The sequence below is a fragment of the Hesperophylax consimilis genome, chromosome 29, assembly GCF_061612785.1.
Source record: "Hesperophylax consimilis isolate HC1 chromosome 29, BYU_Hcon_1.0, whole genome shotgun sequence".
Classification (NCBI taxonomy): Eukaryota; Metazoa; Arthropoda; class Insecta; order Trichoptera; family Limnephilidae; genus Hesperophylax; species Hesperophylax consimilis.
Genome location: NC_142864.1, coordinates 16132105 through 16147875, shown reverse-complemented (window position 1 = coordinate 16147875; position 15771 = coordinate 16132105). Strand labels below are relative to the sequence as shown.

Genomic DNA, 15771 nt, shown 5'->3' with positions numbered 1-15771 from the left:
ATTATCTCACCCTTGCTCTTCTTGTATTGAATTCTTATCCTTTTCTCCCCAGGATATGAGCACCATCTGGAGCTAGAGGAGGAGGAGATGGAGGAAGATGAAGATTACTGGGAAGATGAGGAAGAAGAAGTAATTCAGAAAGCTGTGAGGGCAAGTCTAGCGGAGAAGGCCGAGGGAGAGAAGCCTGAGGAAGAATCCAAAAAGGAAACCAAAAAGGTCAAGAAAAAGCCTACCAAGAAGCAGACTCCTTCGGGCTCTGAGAACGAGACAGGAACAGAGACAGTAAAAATAACACCCAAGGTCAAACAGCCCAAAAAAGAAAAGAAACCAAAAGAAGACAAGATCCCAAAAAAACCAAAGGTCCCTAAAGAACTTAAGACATGCAGCAAAGGCAAAGGAAAACATAAAAAGGTAATAAAGGCGGAATTAATAGAATGCGAAATTGTCCAAGATGACTTTCACGTCATGGCCTCAGAGACTGATTTACCAACTAACGTCACAAGGCCTTCATGCAGTCAAACGCAAACAACGAGCGCTCCTTTTAAGCCTGTCAATGTTGTCCAGCAGCTAAACATTCCCAGGAACACCTACTTGTCTACCTTCTACAACAGTCGGTTGATGCCTAAGACTTTGAAACAATGTGTAGTGCCTGCTTCTCCTGTGAATGTTGTCAGACCTCACTTGAACACCCCGTCACCCGCCCCTGGACCTTCAAACCCTCCAGCTAGAGCCAAACCGGCAGGCAGCCACTTGTCACTCTATCGACAGCAAATGGAGAAGTTTGAAGCTTGGAGAAATCAAAAGTTTGAACTGGAGCTAGGCATTAAACCTGCCGAGAATCCAAAATCTTGCATCAAACGACCCACAACTATTAATCCTCCCATCGTAATTGCTCCCAGCAAAACAGCACCACCGCAACCTAAGACTTTTGCTAGGACTGCACCCAAGACACAAAGAGACGATAGGAATCTACTCTTGCAGGATAACACTTATAGGAGATACGATTTGGCTGATGGCGAAGAGGAGATAATCAGAAATAACGTCATTGCCGAGTTGTTGGAAAATAAAACTGTTAAAAGTGAAGCGGTACTGCCGCAGAACAAAGAAAAACCTGCGGCCATGTCCAGTCTGCTCGCCTTCAGAAAACACAATCCAAATTCGGCTCTGTCAAGCGTGGCTTCTCTAAGCTCGGCTCTGCCAAACGCGGCTGTGCCTAGTAAGGCTACACCTAGCATGGTTTCTCCAAGCTTGACATCACAAAGCACCGCTTCACCAAGAACAGCTTCACCAAGAACAGCTTCACCAAACACGGCTTTACCAAGTACGGCTTCACCGAGCACATTTAAAAATTTGTCAAAAACCAATGCAACAGGACAGATTTCAAATACTCCTCCGTTAACGACTCAATTAAGTCGACTTTTGAAACAAAAACCAGCACTTGTTATTAAAGATTTAACTGTCAATCGTGTTGGACAGCAAACAAATTCATATACCTTATCTCCTAATTTGGTACAGAAAACAAGTCAAATTATTATAACCCCTCTAAGCACTTCTTTGATCACTCCCCCAAGCCAAAAAGTATCCTTAAAACCTTCTGAAGACAGAATGGGAGAGATCCGCCAAATGCTACCTCAGACTGAGATCAAAGTCTACAAACCCAAACATGCTACTAACGTGATTGGTTTCCCTGTCACAGACAGATACCATTCCGACCTGGACCTGGTTTCCAAACAGTCCGCCCAGATCAGCAGGGGTATGAGTGTCATCAGCTCAATTAACAAGTCGGTACAGCAGTCTATCCAACAGCTGCAAAAGGTCAAAGATAAGAAACGCCCACCGAAGAGTAGAGCTAAGGCAATAGGAGTAATTAAAAATACTAACTTAGCTTTGGATCAGTACAATATACCGGCACAATTTGACAATAAAAAGGAACCGGTCAATGTTGCTGACTTCCTCAAGTATGTTGAAAAATTACCTGAGAGCATTTTGTACGAGAAGACTACCTCCAAGGCCCCAACTCCTACGCAAGTCCCAATGCCCACTCTGAATAAGTTCATCTATGTGGAAGTTCCACCTCTTGATGCAAATCAACCAACAACCAAGAGAAGTGTGGAGAAGAAAGCCGGCCCACCGCTACCACCGTCGCCTAGAACTAACCTAAACAACAATCTCAGAAATGCTTATCTAGAATCCGTAGAACACTTCCCCGTCCAAGTAAAGACTGAAAACAAAGCGACACCAGCCTGTAAGCGAGCACCACAAATGCAGAAAGCACCCGTATTGAAGGCGCAAACGCACGAAACCTTTCCGATGCTGCCCATTAAAATTGAAACTGGAAAGGATTTGAAAGATTCAATTATAAAAAAGCAAGTAATAAAGAAATTGGTGAAAACACCCGGTCAGTCGGAGGTTGCTTCCATAGATCCAGCTGCGACCAATGCTCTGTTGCAAAAACTGAACAGGATTTCAGATATGCAAATTCAAAAATGCCAAACGCAACCATTACCCAAACCCACCCCGTCACTTCAATCCAAAGTGGACAACAGCGTCAAAGTATCTGCGGAACCCAACATTGATCAGAAGACAGTCATCAAGGGTGGCACTCAATTATCTCAACTTTCTATACCAGAGCTAAATAAAGAATTGCAACAAACCAAAATCAATGTTGAGAGAGCTATGAACGTCTTGAAGGAAGCGCAAAAGAATCAAGTTCAGTCTTCAAGTTTGGAGCAAAAAGTGAAAACTTCACCGTATACGACATTTCTGTCAGAAATGCAGGCTATGGTCAATGCCGGCTCTGGCGAAAACAGCGTCAAGGGAAAACCAACTCCATCAGTTAAAGATGCTTCACAACCATCTGTTGATCAAGTAGACAAAGTTCCAGAACCTGTCAAATTCTCTCCCATCAAAATTGGAAATGCGGCAATACTGCAACAGGCCATCCAAAAGAGCAGCACTCTCGATTCAACCATAGTCAAAGAAGTTTTCCTAAGCATTCAAGTAAAACCACCAGTGAGTAAAGAAATTCAAAATCCTGTGGTGAAAGTGGAACCAAACCAAATCAAAGTGCTTAATATTCCTATCCAGGAGAGTCTCAATATGCTGGATGCAAGTTTTTGTAACAGTCAGATGTCAAGTAGTACTCCCATCAAAAGGGAAGCCAAAAAGATGGATTCCTCAGTACTCCAGACTTATGCAAGAAAAAACCATTGCACCATCATGAAGAAGCAACAGGCGTTGAAGGCTTTGGATATTTCATTAATGCAAAATCAAGTTTCAAGCGACGATAATTCCATTGCTCTCAGAATGGCGCCACAAAAACCACAAGGAAAGGTACCACCAACTAAAACCATGACCCCGATTCCTATTAATAGAGGTTTTGACCCAAGCAGCACAAACAATATGATAGATAAGTTTGCGGAGATTGTGAAGAAGTGTGCAAGCGAAACGACACTGAAAGACAATAACAATTTGCAGGTGGCCATCTCCAGGATATCTGGAAATAATAACCTCATTATAAAGCACCCCACGAAAAGCACTGATAAAACCACCACCGAAACAGCTATCAAACCACAGCGGAAAAGAATCAGTCCCAAGAAGAATGCTAAATCTTTTCCACACGTGGGAAATAAGTCTTGCGATTCCAACAAATCATTACCAACCAAGATTCAATACAGCCCTCAGATGAGTCTCAAACCATTATCTAGATCATTTGGAGGTGCTAGCTCTTGGCCGGAAAAACCTGTGGAAGCGCCTAAAGAACCATGGACACCTCTTCAATGGGGGCTGAGACACGTTAAAAACTTGTCAGATGTCAATATCACCCATCAACCGCTGCCCAGCTTTAGTACCTTCTCCAAGAAATCGGAAGAAGTTAGTGGCACTGACACAAAATCTGCAATCCCAGCTTTTGATTTTAATATTCTGGAAAAAGCTCCCTCGGAATGCTTTAGTACAATTTTCAAAGTCCCCACCGCCTCTGTTGATTCTTCACCGAAGAAGATATCAACTAACACCGAAGTTGTGGCGAAGAACGCACTCCTCAATGTACTCCTCAGTGGCCACATCAGTATTAATAATAGTCAATTTGTTGAACCAAATCCATGCCTCAATGATCCCTCTAGTGTCGATAATAATGAACAAATCCAAACAGAACGGAGTAGTCTTAAAAACGATCAAAAGACGGTGGAACATTGTTCGGCCGTGCCCGTAGAACAAAACATAGACATTTCCGACCTGATGGAAATTATCGAAGGTGATCTCTGTTCCGTCACAAACAAACCTATTCCTGTTCAAATAACCGGTAGTGAAAGAGCTGACATTCTGCTGGATGGTCTACATAAGTCCCAAGAAATTCCAGTAAATACAGAAGTCCAAAACTGGCCGGACGACATGATGGAAAATCTTTCTCAATTGGATTCTGATGAAACCGATGAAGTACTCACCGATACGGATGTGCCGGATGTCAATCAAAAACCAGCACTTGTTTCTGATTGCACTTCACCTCCCGATATCCCAATTGAAGATGACAAGGCTGTTACGATAGAAATTCCACCTCTAGAAATGCAAATAAGTGAAGAAGCAATTGAAGACTTAAAAATCGTTAATGAAATACCTCTGCTTGATATTCCTCCCAAAACCATTTCAAAACCGAAAGATTGCGATTTTGCCAATGTCAATGATATTTCTCTGCTTAATAGTAATTCACTATCTGTGGCAGATCCAAAAAATATCGCCGTTGCTGGTATATACAATGGCGAGTCAAAAATGAACACTGGAATAGATTCTGTAATTAATTCCAAAGATTTGAATCATATTCCTGAACTACCAACACCTGAAATGACTTTAACATTCATTTCAACTGAATCAGGAGCACAGAATGAATCAGATCAGTTAAAACTGGCGAGAATTGCACCAACGCCACCAGAGGAACTAAGAGTTCCTGAAACTTTAATTCATATGGACGGTTCTAGATTAACGACGACCCAAGACCCAGTCCCCTCCGATCTTTCAAATGCATCTGATGCAACTGTAAAAGATCTGGATAATGTAATAGATGAGAGAGAAATGTGCATTCATTCACCAAACCCAAATTCATCCTCAGTTGGTGTTCTGACAAATTCAAGTAAGATTTCGGAACAAGTACCGAAATATGTTTCTATTTTAGAAATAAAACCAAAGACAGTAGCTGACAAATCAGATCACACTTCTAAAGAAAACGTGGCTGAAAATACAGATTTGATGGAAAAAACTGTTATTAAAGTGGAGATACCAAGCGAAGAATTGAAGTTGTCTAATTCTGCCATAAAAGATTCAACTAGTTCATCTAAAGATGGTGTCGATGATAATGTTTTGAATGGTCAAAAATCTCTGAATTACTCTAAAATAATACTCCTGGAAGACAGTGATTCATATAATTCTGTTGAAGAGGCTGTAACAATAGAGGCAGAGACTGTGAAAGATACTATTAATCCAAACTCTGAAATTCCTGATACTAAACTTAATATGGTTGCAAGAGTTTCACTTACAAGATGGAATGCAAATAAATTAAATTCAACAGATGCTCACAAGGAAAATGAAAGCGAGGTGAAATCCCAAGAGAGTTCTTCAATCAATTCAAAGGCTGTTCAAGAAATCAACATTGAACTAAGTCAATTTTCGGTTGATGAAATGGAATTGAATGATGATTCAGATAACATATTTATGAATGATGGCAATGAAACATCTGTGAACGCTTTGATATCTGGACCTTTATCAGACACCGTGCATGCAGTCACTTCAAAACCATTACTAACTTCTAAACCGGAGCGGTTGTCAAAATGTTTTCCTAAGAAAAAGTTGGTACCGGTCACGACAGCAAAATCTTTACCATCAAAAGAAACAGAATCGGTCACAACAGCAAAATTTTTACCACCAAAAGCAACAGAACTGGTCAAAACAGTCAAATCTTTACCACCAAAAGCAACAGAACTGGTCAAAACAGCCAAATCTTTACCACCAAAAGCAACAGAATCGGTCCCAACTGCAAAATCTTTACCACCCAAAACAACAGAACTGGTCAAAACAGCCAAATCTTTACCACCAAAAGCAACAGAATCGGTCCCAACTGCAAAATCTTTACCACCCAAAACAACAGAACTGGTCACAACAGCAAAATCTTTACCACCCAAAACAACAGAACTGGTCACAACAGCAAAATCTTTACCACCAAAAGCAACAGAATCAGTCAAAACAGCAAAATCCATACCACTAAAAGCAACAGAATCAGTCACCACAGCAAAATCTTTACCACTAAAAGCAACAAAATCGGTCACAACAGCAAAATCTTTACCACTAAAAGCAACAGAATCGGTCACAACGGCAAAATCTTTACCACTAAAAGCAACAGAATCGGTGTCAACAGCAAATTCTTTATCACCAAAAACTTTGAAATCAAATTTTAAACCAGGTCCATTGTCAAAATCCATTCCACTGAATGTATTGAATGTTGTCAAACCATCACAACCTGTACCGAGTACTTCAAGACTTATATTAGCATCAAAAGTCTTGGAACCGGTGAAATGTAATCAGAAACCATTAATTACATCGAGTTACAATATGCAAGATGAAAACCTTAAATCTCTGTTCAACAATGTTGTCAAATTTAATGCAGATGATATTGACAAATCAGAGATCAAATTTAACAAGGATTTGGTAGATTTGGAAAAGAAACCAGATGTTGATGAAATCATTGATTTAGTGTCCGATGACGAAATTGAGCTTTTCAAACCCAATGACCCACTAGGGTTAGACAACAATTATGAAGATATTCCTGAAATCATTCCCATTAGCGGACTGTCCTATATAACTGTTGTAAAAGACACAAAAAAAAATTCATCAATACCTCTCCACGACTATAGACTGCGAAGAAAGTTGACCAGTGATGCACTTCCTCCGTTTTTAGTTGTATCAGAGAACCATAATTTGATCCGAGTGGATGATGTTCCACTCGACGACCAAACTAAACTCAAAATGATATGTTGTGTCCAAATTGTTAGGCAAGATTTGCCAACATTACAGATCCAAGAGTCAAAAGTAGGCCAGCAGATTAACAAAAGTCATACCTCCAATAGTCTCCAAGGGAAGAGGGAAGAGGTTGCCAACACATCTAAAAGAAAACAATCCAACATGAAGAGAGACTTACCAGTTGAATTTGAAGATAATTTAAACATCAACACAGACGAATCCCTACCAAATAAGAAGATAAAAAATGATCTAATTGATGAACTTAAAACAACTGAAATGAAAAAGACTGAAGAAAATCTGGATGTAAATTCATACACAAAGACTGGAAATGTTAAGAATTCTATACCTGAAGAGAAAGTTGCCATTTGCGAGAATGGTCACATATCTAAAGAAGTGACGTTGAGGCGGAGTGTGGATGGCTTAATAGTCATTAGTGATTCTGATGATGAACAGCTGGCTCTTGATCCTACTGAATCTGATACAATTATTAAAACAGTTTCTCAAGCCAATAGTGATAATTTAGACGAGGCATTGTGTAATAATGGTAGTGAACCAACAATAATAGACATAGAACATGACAAGATATTGACTGATACGTCAGATTCAGATATACCAGTAAAAGAAATCGTTGGCATTTCACCACTACCAGAAAAAGTAAAAATCGTTGATGAAGAATCCTCCCCGGTTGTTGGACAACCTAATAGTAAAGTTGAAGAAGATATTGTGGTTGCCAAATATCGAAGTTTGGTTGATTACCCTTTGTCCCCTGATGTTGCTGAAGCCGAACCACAGATGGAGCCTGAACCCTCTACCAATATCGTGAAGAATATATCCGTAGTTGAAATGAGAATGAATTGGAAAATGGTCAAATCATCTGTGAGCATTGTGAAAATTGAAGGTGAAATTCAAGTTGAGACAGATGATGTTAATTTAGATATGGAATCCGTTACTGACGATGATAAAAAAGTAAATGCCGATTCTGATGGTTGTGTGATGAATACTGAACCAAACATTGACGTTAACGAGATTACTGAACCAGTTGAATTAAAAATAAATGATGAGGTAGATTCAACCATCACTAGCCCAAATTTAGATGCATCCAGTAAAATTGAAGCAGCCATTACTGATGCTGATATCAACGCAATGATTATTCCTTCAAATAATTTGAACACAGGTTCTCCTAGTGAAAATGAAAATATGACACAGAAACTACACTACACAGAGACTACAGATGAAAGCAATTTAATGAAAGCAATTCCTAAAAGTGACGATTGCCAAATGGCTATTGACACAATAAAATCTGAAATTATTGACCCAATGGATTCTTCTATCAATACAGAAGAGCCGAATACGAATAATGCAGAAAGTAGTGTAGTTGTTGATTCAATTAAGATGGAAGCTCTTGATGGAGAAGATCTTTACATCGATAAGGAAGTTTTGGATGTAGGTGACAGAGATTGGAAGATGGACATTAAAAATGAGACTGACAATGATGATGATGTGGATGATGGCAAGGAGAATATAGATAATAACAAAGATGATATTGAAAATGATAAAGTCAACACCTCTCAAGAATCAAGTGACTCTCACCATTCCAATGAAACAAGCACAGACACGGATGATGATAAGAACGGATGTCCACAAGATTCTTCCGATACAAGCTGGCTTATAAAATCTAAAACAACATTTCTTACTGCTTTTGAAGCGTTTGTTAGCGATCACCCACCTGCTACAGACACTGAATTCAATGCTGATGATGACGATTCGGATTCCATTGAACGAATGGACTTTGAAATGGAAATTGACTTGATGCCAGGCCAAAAATATTTTTATAAAAACCAAAATACCAATGACACTTCCTCAGAAAGAGAGAGGTCTCCAGACAAAGATACAAGTTCTGATTCAATCAATAAAGCTGAAGACAAGAGCATACTGTCTAGACCACCAAGTGTTCCTAATCTCAGTGATGTACTCAGTTTTGAAGTTCCCATTGTTAAACACGATTTATTGGAAACTTCAACACCATTTGATACAAGTCAAGAACTCCAAATTTCTGATGAAGTGAATACAGTTGATTTTTTATCATCTGAAGCAAATGATTTTTTGGATCAAGGGAGAGTCAGTGCTGCGGAAATCTGTACCACTGACACTTCCTCAGAAAATAATCATGGTACTCATGGAAAAAAGACAATTTTATCGCTGAAAGAAGAGATTCAAATACCTGATGGACACACATTAGATAAAGAAGAATATAAAAGTGTTGGTGAAATAGAACATCTACGAGATAATCCTTTGCCAATTAAGGTCACTCCCAAAAGTGAAATGGCTAAATCAGCTGTAACCGTACTTACGATTAAAGCAGAATTTATTGAAGATCGTGATGAAGAATCAGATATTGATGATGAAAATAGAAACAAAGACTCCGTTGGAGACATTGGGACAACTTCACAAGAAGAAGAAGCATCATTTAGTGGTGTGGAATGCTCACTTCGAAATATATGCACTAAGAGAAAATCATCCATCGGTGATGAGGAAATTTATACCGCTGACACTTCTCTAGAAAATAATCATAGCATTCAACGAAAAAAGACAATTTTGTCCCTGAAAGAAGAGATTCCAATAGCAAATGGACACACATTAGATAAAGAAGAAGATAAAAGTGTTGGTGAAATAGAACATCTACGAGATAATGCTTTGCCATTTAAGGTCACTCCCAAAAGTGAAATGGCTAAATCAGCTGTAACCGTACTTACGATTAAAGCAGAATTTATTGATGATCGTGATGAAGAATCAGATATTGATGATGAAAATAGAAACAAAGACTCCGTTGGAGACATTGGGACAACTTCACAAGAAGAAGAAGCATCATTTAGTGGTACAGAATGCTCCTTTGGAAATATTTGTGCTAAGAGAAAATCAACATTTGAAGATAATTCAGACCTGAAACTTGTTTCTGATAACTCCGACCCATCAGCAGCAATGTTCGAAGAAGAAAAGGAAGAAAGTCCAAAATTAATAAATCCAACTAAAACCTACCAAAAAACTAGTACCACAGTCAGAAAGAGAAAACTCAGTTTCCCTATGGGTACAACTCGTAAGCTACCTTGCATAAATCTGCCCATATCTCAGGATCAAAACATTACATGTGTTGATAAACCAATTTATGATAACCTCAGTGTGAAAGAAGTTCTCATGATGGAGAACTGCTCAGACAATCTACCTAAATCATTTGTGGAAGATTTTGATGTGGTATCCGTGGACAATCAAAATATGGAATTTGATATGAATGATTTTTTATATGATATCGGTGAGGAAAACCCGAGACAGTCGCTTTACTCCCCAATATTTGCAGAAGGAGACTATACGGGGGCTCGAAGTGATGAATTCATCTCCAACAACGTGGACTTTGGAGACTTGAATGGGAACGGGGAGGAGAGGAAGAAGGGTTCTGGATTTCACGAGGGTTTTGGCTTTAGGTCCGGCAGAGAATACACCGGTGACTTGCTCCACGGGGCAGCGCTGTCGGACTCGCCACCCTCATGGCTGCCCAAACACCAACACCAACAATCCTCTGCAGCGACCCAGAAGCTGAACAATCAACTGATGCAAGCCGACTTAGAGAACCACCTCAACAGAATTACTTCAACAGAACCGCTCACCAAGAGACGCAGGAAACACTCTAAGAATGCTGCTAAGGGTGTGTCGCCACTCGGCAATCATAACAAATTGAAGAAAGCATCTAAAAACGCAAACTTCACAGAAATAATACAAAAACTAAAAAAACCCGATGATGATATATTTGCTAGAGTCCCTGGTATGAGAGACCTCGATTTCATTAGGCCACAGGTTATGGTGACAATGGTGAACGTTGTCCAGTTGGGGCAATTGCCTGTAGTTAGTTCTTCTCAACGAAGTCCCTTGCCTGGCACTCCCACCAGGTCAAACACTGCATCTGAATTCCATCTAGACGGTGCAACTAACAACTTAGACGCTGTAACAAATAATTTGGATGTTGCTGCCATTAACTCAACGGATTACAGGAGCCCGCCACATGATGAGTCGCAACAATTAGGAAACCAACAAAGTGATGCTGCAGAACGCAGCTCCAATCAAATTGAGCCTATTGACAGTGGGCGAAATGAAATAGATAATCAAAATACTAGCGTTGAAGAATCTCTCACTAATCACAACCTAATCAACAACCCGACAGCTGGAGCAAATAATACAGTCATTGAAGCGCCATTAATCAAAGAAGAAGAGAAAAACTTCAGTGTTCTGCAAAATTCTGTAGTCCCAAGTACCGCATCGATTCAGGACACAATGAATCTGACCACCACAAGCACTGGGCAAATAATGGACGGGAATGTGCAACTGATATTCACATCTCATCCTCTAACTCAGCATACTTACGTAACATCAGATGTGCAGAGTGAGCATAAAGACTTGGCCAACGCCATAGAAACATCCATGAATTCAACTCATACCACAAATACCAACTACATACCAGTGAGCAGGGCCCAAACGCTTGTGAATATTCTGTCCCAGAAGATATTGAGACCACCACCGATGGGAGGAATGGGAACCCAACAAGTTCAGATGGCAACTTTTCCTAAAGGAACACCCATCAATGCACTATCACTTCAGCAAGCTCTGGCGCAGATTTTACCACCTCCTCTAAGCCAAGCTTCGGCAGATGGGACTTCTTCCATAGTGCATTCATCTGGACCTCAAATCGTTCACATCGTTCAAGGGAAGACAGCTGGTCAGCCTGGCAACTCCTTCAGTGGACTGCTGATGGATAACTCGCAACAGTCAGTGATCAACACCTCTGGAGCATCTCAACTTCTGCACATTGTCCAGGGGAAGAACACGACAGCTGGAAACTCCACAGTGCTCACCGGACAAGCTCCTGCCTGTACGTTTGGTGGACTCTCTTTAATGGATGGATCTCAGCAAGGAGGAAACCAAGTACTACATATCCTAAATGCGGGATCGCAAGCCAAGAACAATGCTGCTGCAGCTCAACTCCTCAAGAGGGTTAACCTCCTCACCAGTCTGACAAGTCAAGGAAGTGACCAAAAGATGCTACAATTTCTTTGCAAGTCTGCCGATGGCAAATCCATCCAATTGAACACCCATAACAATAGAGGGATGGTGTTGAGATTGCAGCCGATACAGTCTGAAGCACCTGCTGCCACTGTGGCACAGAAGACCACAGAAAGTCCCGGAGTCCTCACCCTGACCACCACATCTCCCATGCAATCTGGTGTCAAGAAATCTCCGCAGAATGACCAGTCCCAAGAGATCAAGTCTAGGTCAATATATGAAGAAAACTATGCCAAATTCATCCAGAATTCTTCCACTAAACTCTCCCCTATCAGTCCTGAACGATCCACCATTCTTCCTAAATTCAACCAAGCTTTTGGAAAGTCTGTATTCCAAGACAATAACGGCATTCCAAAAGATTCCGAATGCAACCAAATTCAAGTGAGCACCGCTTCCAATGATCAACAAGCTCAAGATCTAACCACAGCAATACATTTAGGGCAAATGGGACAGCTCAGTAATCCGCCACTTTTGATAAGGAAAACTCAATCTGGAACAACTCAAAATATTGTGGGACAAGTGAAGACTCCAATGAATATACAAACCATGCACGGAGGAGTTATATACACTAGGCAGATCCCTGTTAATATCGGAGGAGGCCAGACTATCAACCTTATCACTGTTCCCAGTAACGAGATTATGGACGAAGCCCATCTTCAGGCTATACAAAAGCAAGCACAAGAAAAGAGCAGTCTAGGAGAGCAGCAGAGTGAACAGCAGCAGGTCATCAAGCTGGTGCAACAAGAACAAGTACAATCTAATTCTTCTAGTTGCCACATTGACTCTGCATCGGATGATGCCAACCAGGGGTTTGCAGAACAACCTCAAAACACAGTCAGCACTCATCCGTTGCTCACGCAGATGAGAATCAAGGTGCCGATGCTGAGTAAAGGGGGAACTGGAATGGTTGCAGGAACACGGGTGGTGAGACCAGTTCTTCAGATCCAGAGAAATGTTATTCCGGGAACCAATCCGGCTGTCTACCAACAACTAGTTTTGACGACTGCTCCAGCTTTAAGGCCACCTACTCCGGCCCCCCAACCTCCTGTGAGACCACCAAGACCTCCCACAGCCCCTCCACAGCAGGAATCCAATTTAAGCTCTTCCACTCTTGAACAACTGAGAGAATTTGATATGGTCCTAGAGCAAGTGAAAGAACGGAGCACTGTTCAACCGGGAAGCAATAGCAATTCTGCTTTTTCCGAGTCATCTCCACAAAGGCAAAACGTAGACAATTCCGATGTTATTTCTCCACAACCCGCACAGGCTGGACAGACGAGCACCCAACGAGAAGTCTTATATTCAATAGGACCCAACCAAACTGTTAATGTTACCTATGTTAATAAACTAGCTTCTCAGTATACTAATTCTGATTCTCCCACAATTCTGAATATGGGACAGCAGAACTCACCTTCTCTGCAGATAGCTCATGGATTATCTAACTCTTTAAATCATCCAAAGCCCAGCACCCCTACTAAAGCCAGTACTAAATCCATGAAGCCGAAGTCTAGTAAACCTTCAAGTGTGACTCCTAGCAGCTCCAAAGCCAGCCCTGTTGCTCCTAAGCAAAATAATCTTCTGAAACCTTTGGAAGACGAACAAACCACCCAAAGGATTCTGTATATACTGGCAGAATATAAAGAGCAAGTTGAGAACTCTCCCGATAAAGATAAGCCGGCACCGCGAAGGCGATCCAATCCACCTACCAATCCATCCACTTCAGGTAAGAGGAAGAAGGGTTCAGGCGGAGGAAAGAAAGGACAAAGTTCCCAAGAGATGAGTCCTTCGGGCGATGATACCGGGCACACCATGGGCTCGGAAGACAGTTCCTGCGGTATGTCTCAGGGTGATTGCGGCGAAAACAGCATCCAAGGGCCAGAGAGTCAGTCGCCTCAAGGCAGTCCCCAAAAGGCTGCTAGAAAACTGGTATTCCCACAAGAACAGGAATCAAACCCTCCACCTGTGGTAACACAGCCACAGCAGAGAAACGTAATCATTGCCGACGGACAAACCATTGCTATGACCAGACCAGGCCCTGGCGGAAAAGCCACCGCTGTCCTGATGCCAGCAAACTATCTACTGCCCATGTCAATGATGAAGGGAGGCCAACAAATCACCATCGTAACCAACCAAGGCCCAAAAATTCTGAACGTTCCACACAGCGAAGGAGGAACAACCAACACCCTCTTCCTCCAACGTCTCATCAGTCCTGCCGGTCTCAAACCTATGCTGACACGTCCAGGCCAAGTGCGACAAGTGAGACTACCAGCAAACACTGTCCAAAATCTTCAAGCCTTCAATTTGAATTCCAACAACCAAGATGGTACTAGCTGGCTCGGAAACGCACTGAACATACAACAGCCCAAGTTACTCGTTGAGTACAGCCCCAACATTACGGTCGGCCAAGATCTCATTAACCCAGACTCGGTCAAATCCGAGCCATCGGATGTCCAATCAATCAAAGAAGAAAACATGTCAGTAGGCAGTGACGGTCTAGCCACACCGAGACACAGCGATTCGAGAGAAGCGCTAAGCGACGATCTGAACATGAAAAACCGTTCGGGAGACGAAGGAATATTCTCCGGACAAACTGACAGTACTACGGATGATTCTGTCCAGAGCGCCATACAGAACAGGGCCGAACAGATACTACAACATATCCAAGTCTCCAAAAACACAACGAATCATACTGTCAACTTGATTCAAGTTCATTCCTTAATTCCGAATGAACCTGGAAAGATATTTTCCGTACAAAACCCAGCGAGCCTCGGATCTTTGATACAGCTAGCTGGAAAGACATCTCTAGGACAGGCATTCCAGACTATCAACATGTCTGGCATGAACCTACCAGACAAGATATCTTCAGACGTTCAGGAGGGTGCACAAAATCTGCTGCTCGTCAGGAAGCAGTTTGATGGGCAGTTTGCCACGCTTAATGATGGGAATGTGCACGATGATATAAAGTCCTCGCCCAGAGTAGGATTGCAGCATGACACCTTGCAGACGGTGGACGCCAGTCCGTCTCCGAATTCGCAGCAGAACTACGGGATGAGTCACTCGGAGCATTTGGAAGATACTCACGGCTTGAAGGTGAACAGTGATGCCAATGTGCCCTGGAGGTGAGTTTCAGTTTTTTAAACCATAGAATAAAGAAGAAAAATAGTAGTGCCTTCCTTGCTAATTTGAATGGAAATATGTCGCCGCTGACTTCGTAGTACCTTTTGGTTCTAGCCCTTATAGCATGCGCTCTGTTTGACTTACATTCGCCTGACATCGTAGATCTCCATCCCATTTGAATTTGAATTTCGTAATCATGGTGTAACACAGTTTTGTATTGAAAATGTAAGGCTTAGGACGGGTTGTTTCGGAGAATTTGAACAATTCATCAAATTTCAACGTTCATTTTCGGGTTCTGTGAAAGTCCTATTCAAGTTCTGTTATTATATCATTATAGGCTAGTTGCTTGACAAAACTGAAATTAAAACAGAACTTAAAAAAATCTTTCACAGAACTGGAAAATGAACGTTGAAATTTGATGAATTGTTCAAATTCTCCGAAACAACCCGTCCTTAGTTGACCAAATATTTGGATCATGTAATGCGTCTATATTGCATTTCTTGTGTTCTGCTTTATTCTATGCGTTAAATCTATTCACCCCTT

The 15771-nt window shown here is 41.4% G+C and overlaps 1 protein-coding gene across 1 annotated transcript in view; it reads left to right on the top strand.

Annotated features, from left to right (window-relative positions):
* The window catches only part of LOC149409916 (uncharacterized), a 51651-nt gene that overhangs the window by 17846 nt on the left and 18034 nt on the right, over positions 1 to 15771 (top strand). Inside the window, exon 9 of the mRNA XM_089649203.1 lies at positions 53 to 15230. Within this exon, the coding sequence (XP_089505329.1) occupies positions 53 to 15230 (15178 nt within the window). The remainder of the gene's footprint in view (positions 1 to 52; positions 15231 to 15771) is intronic.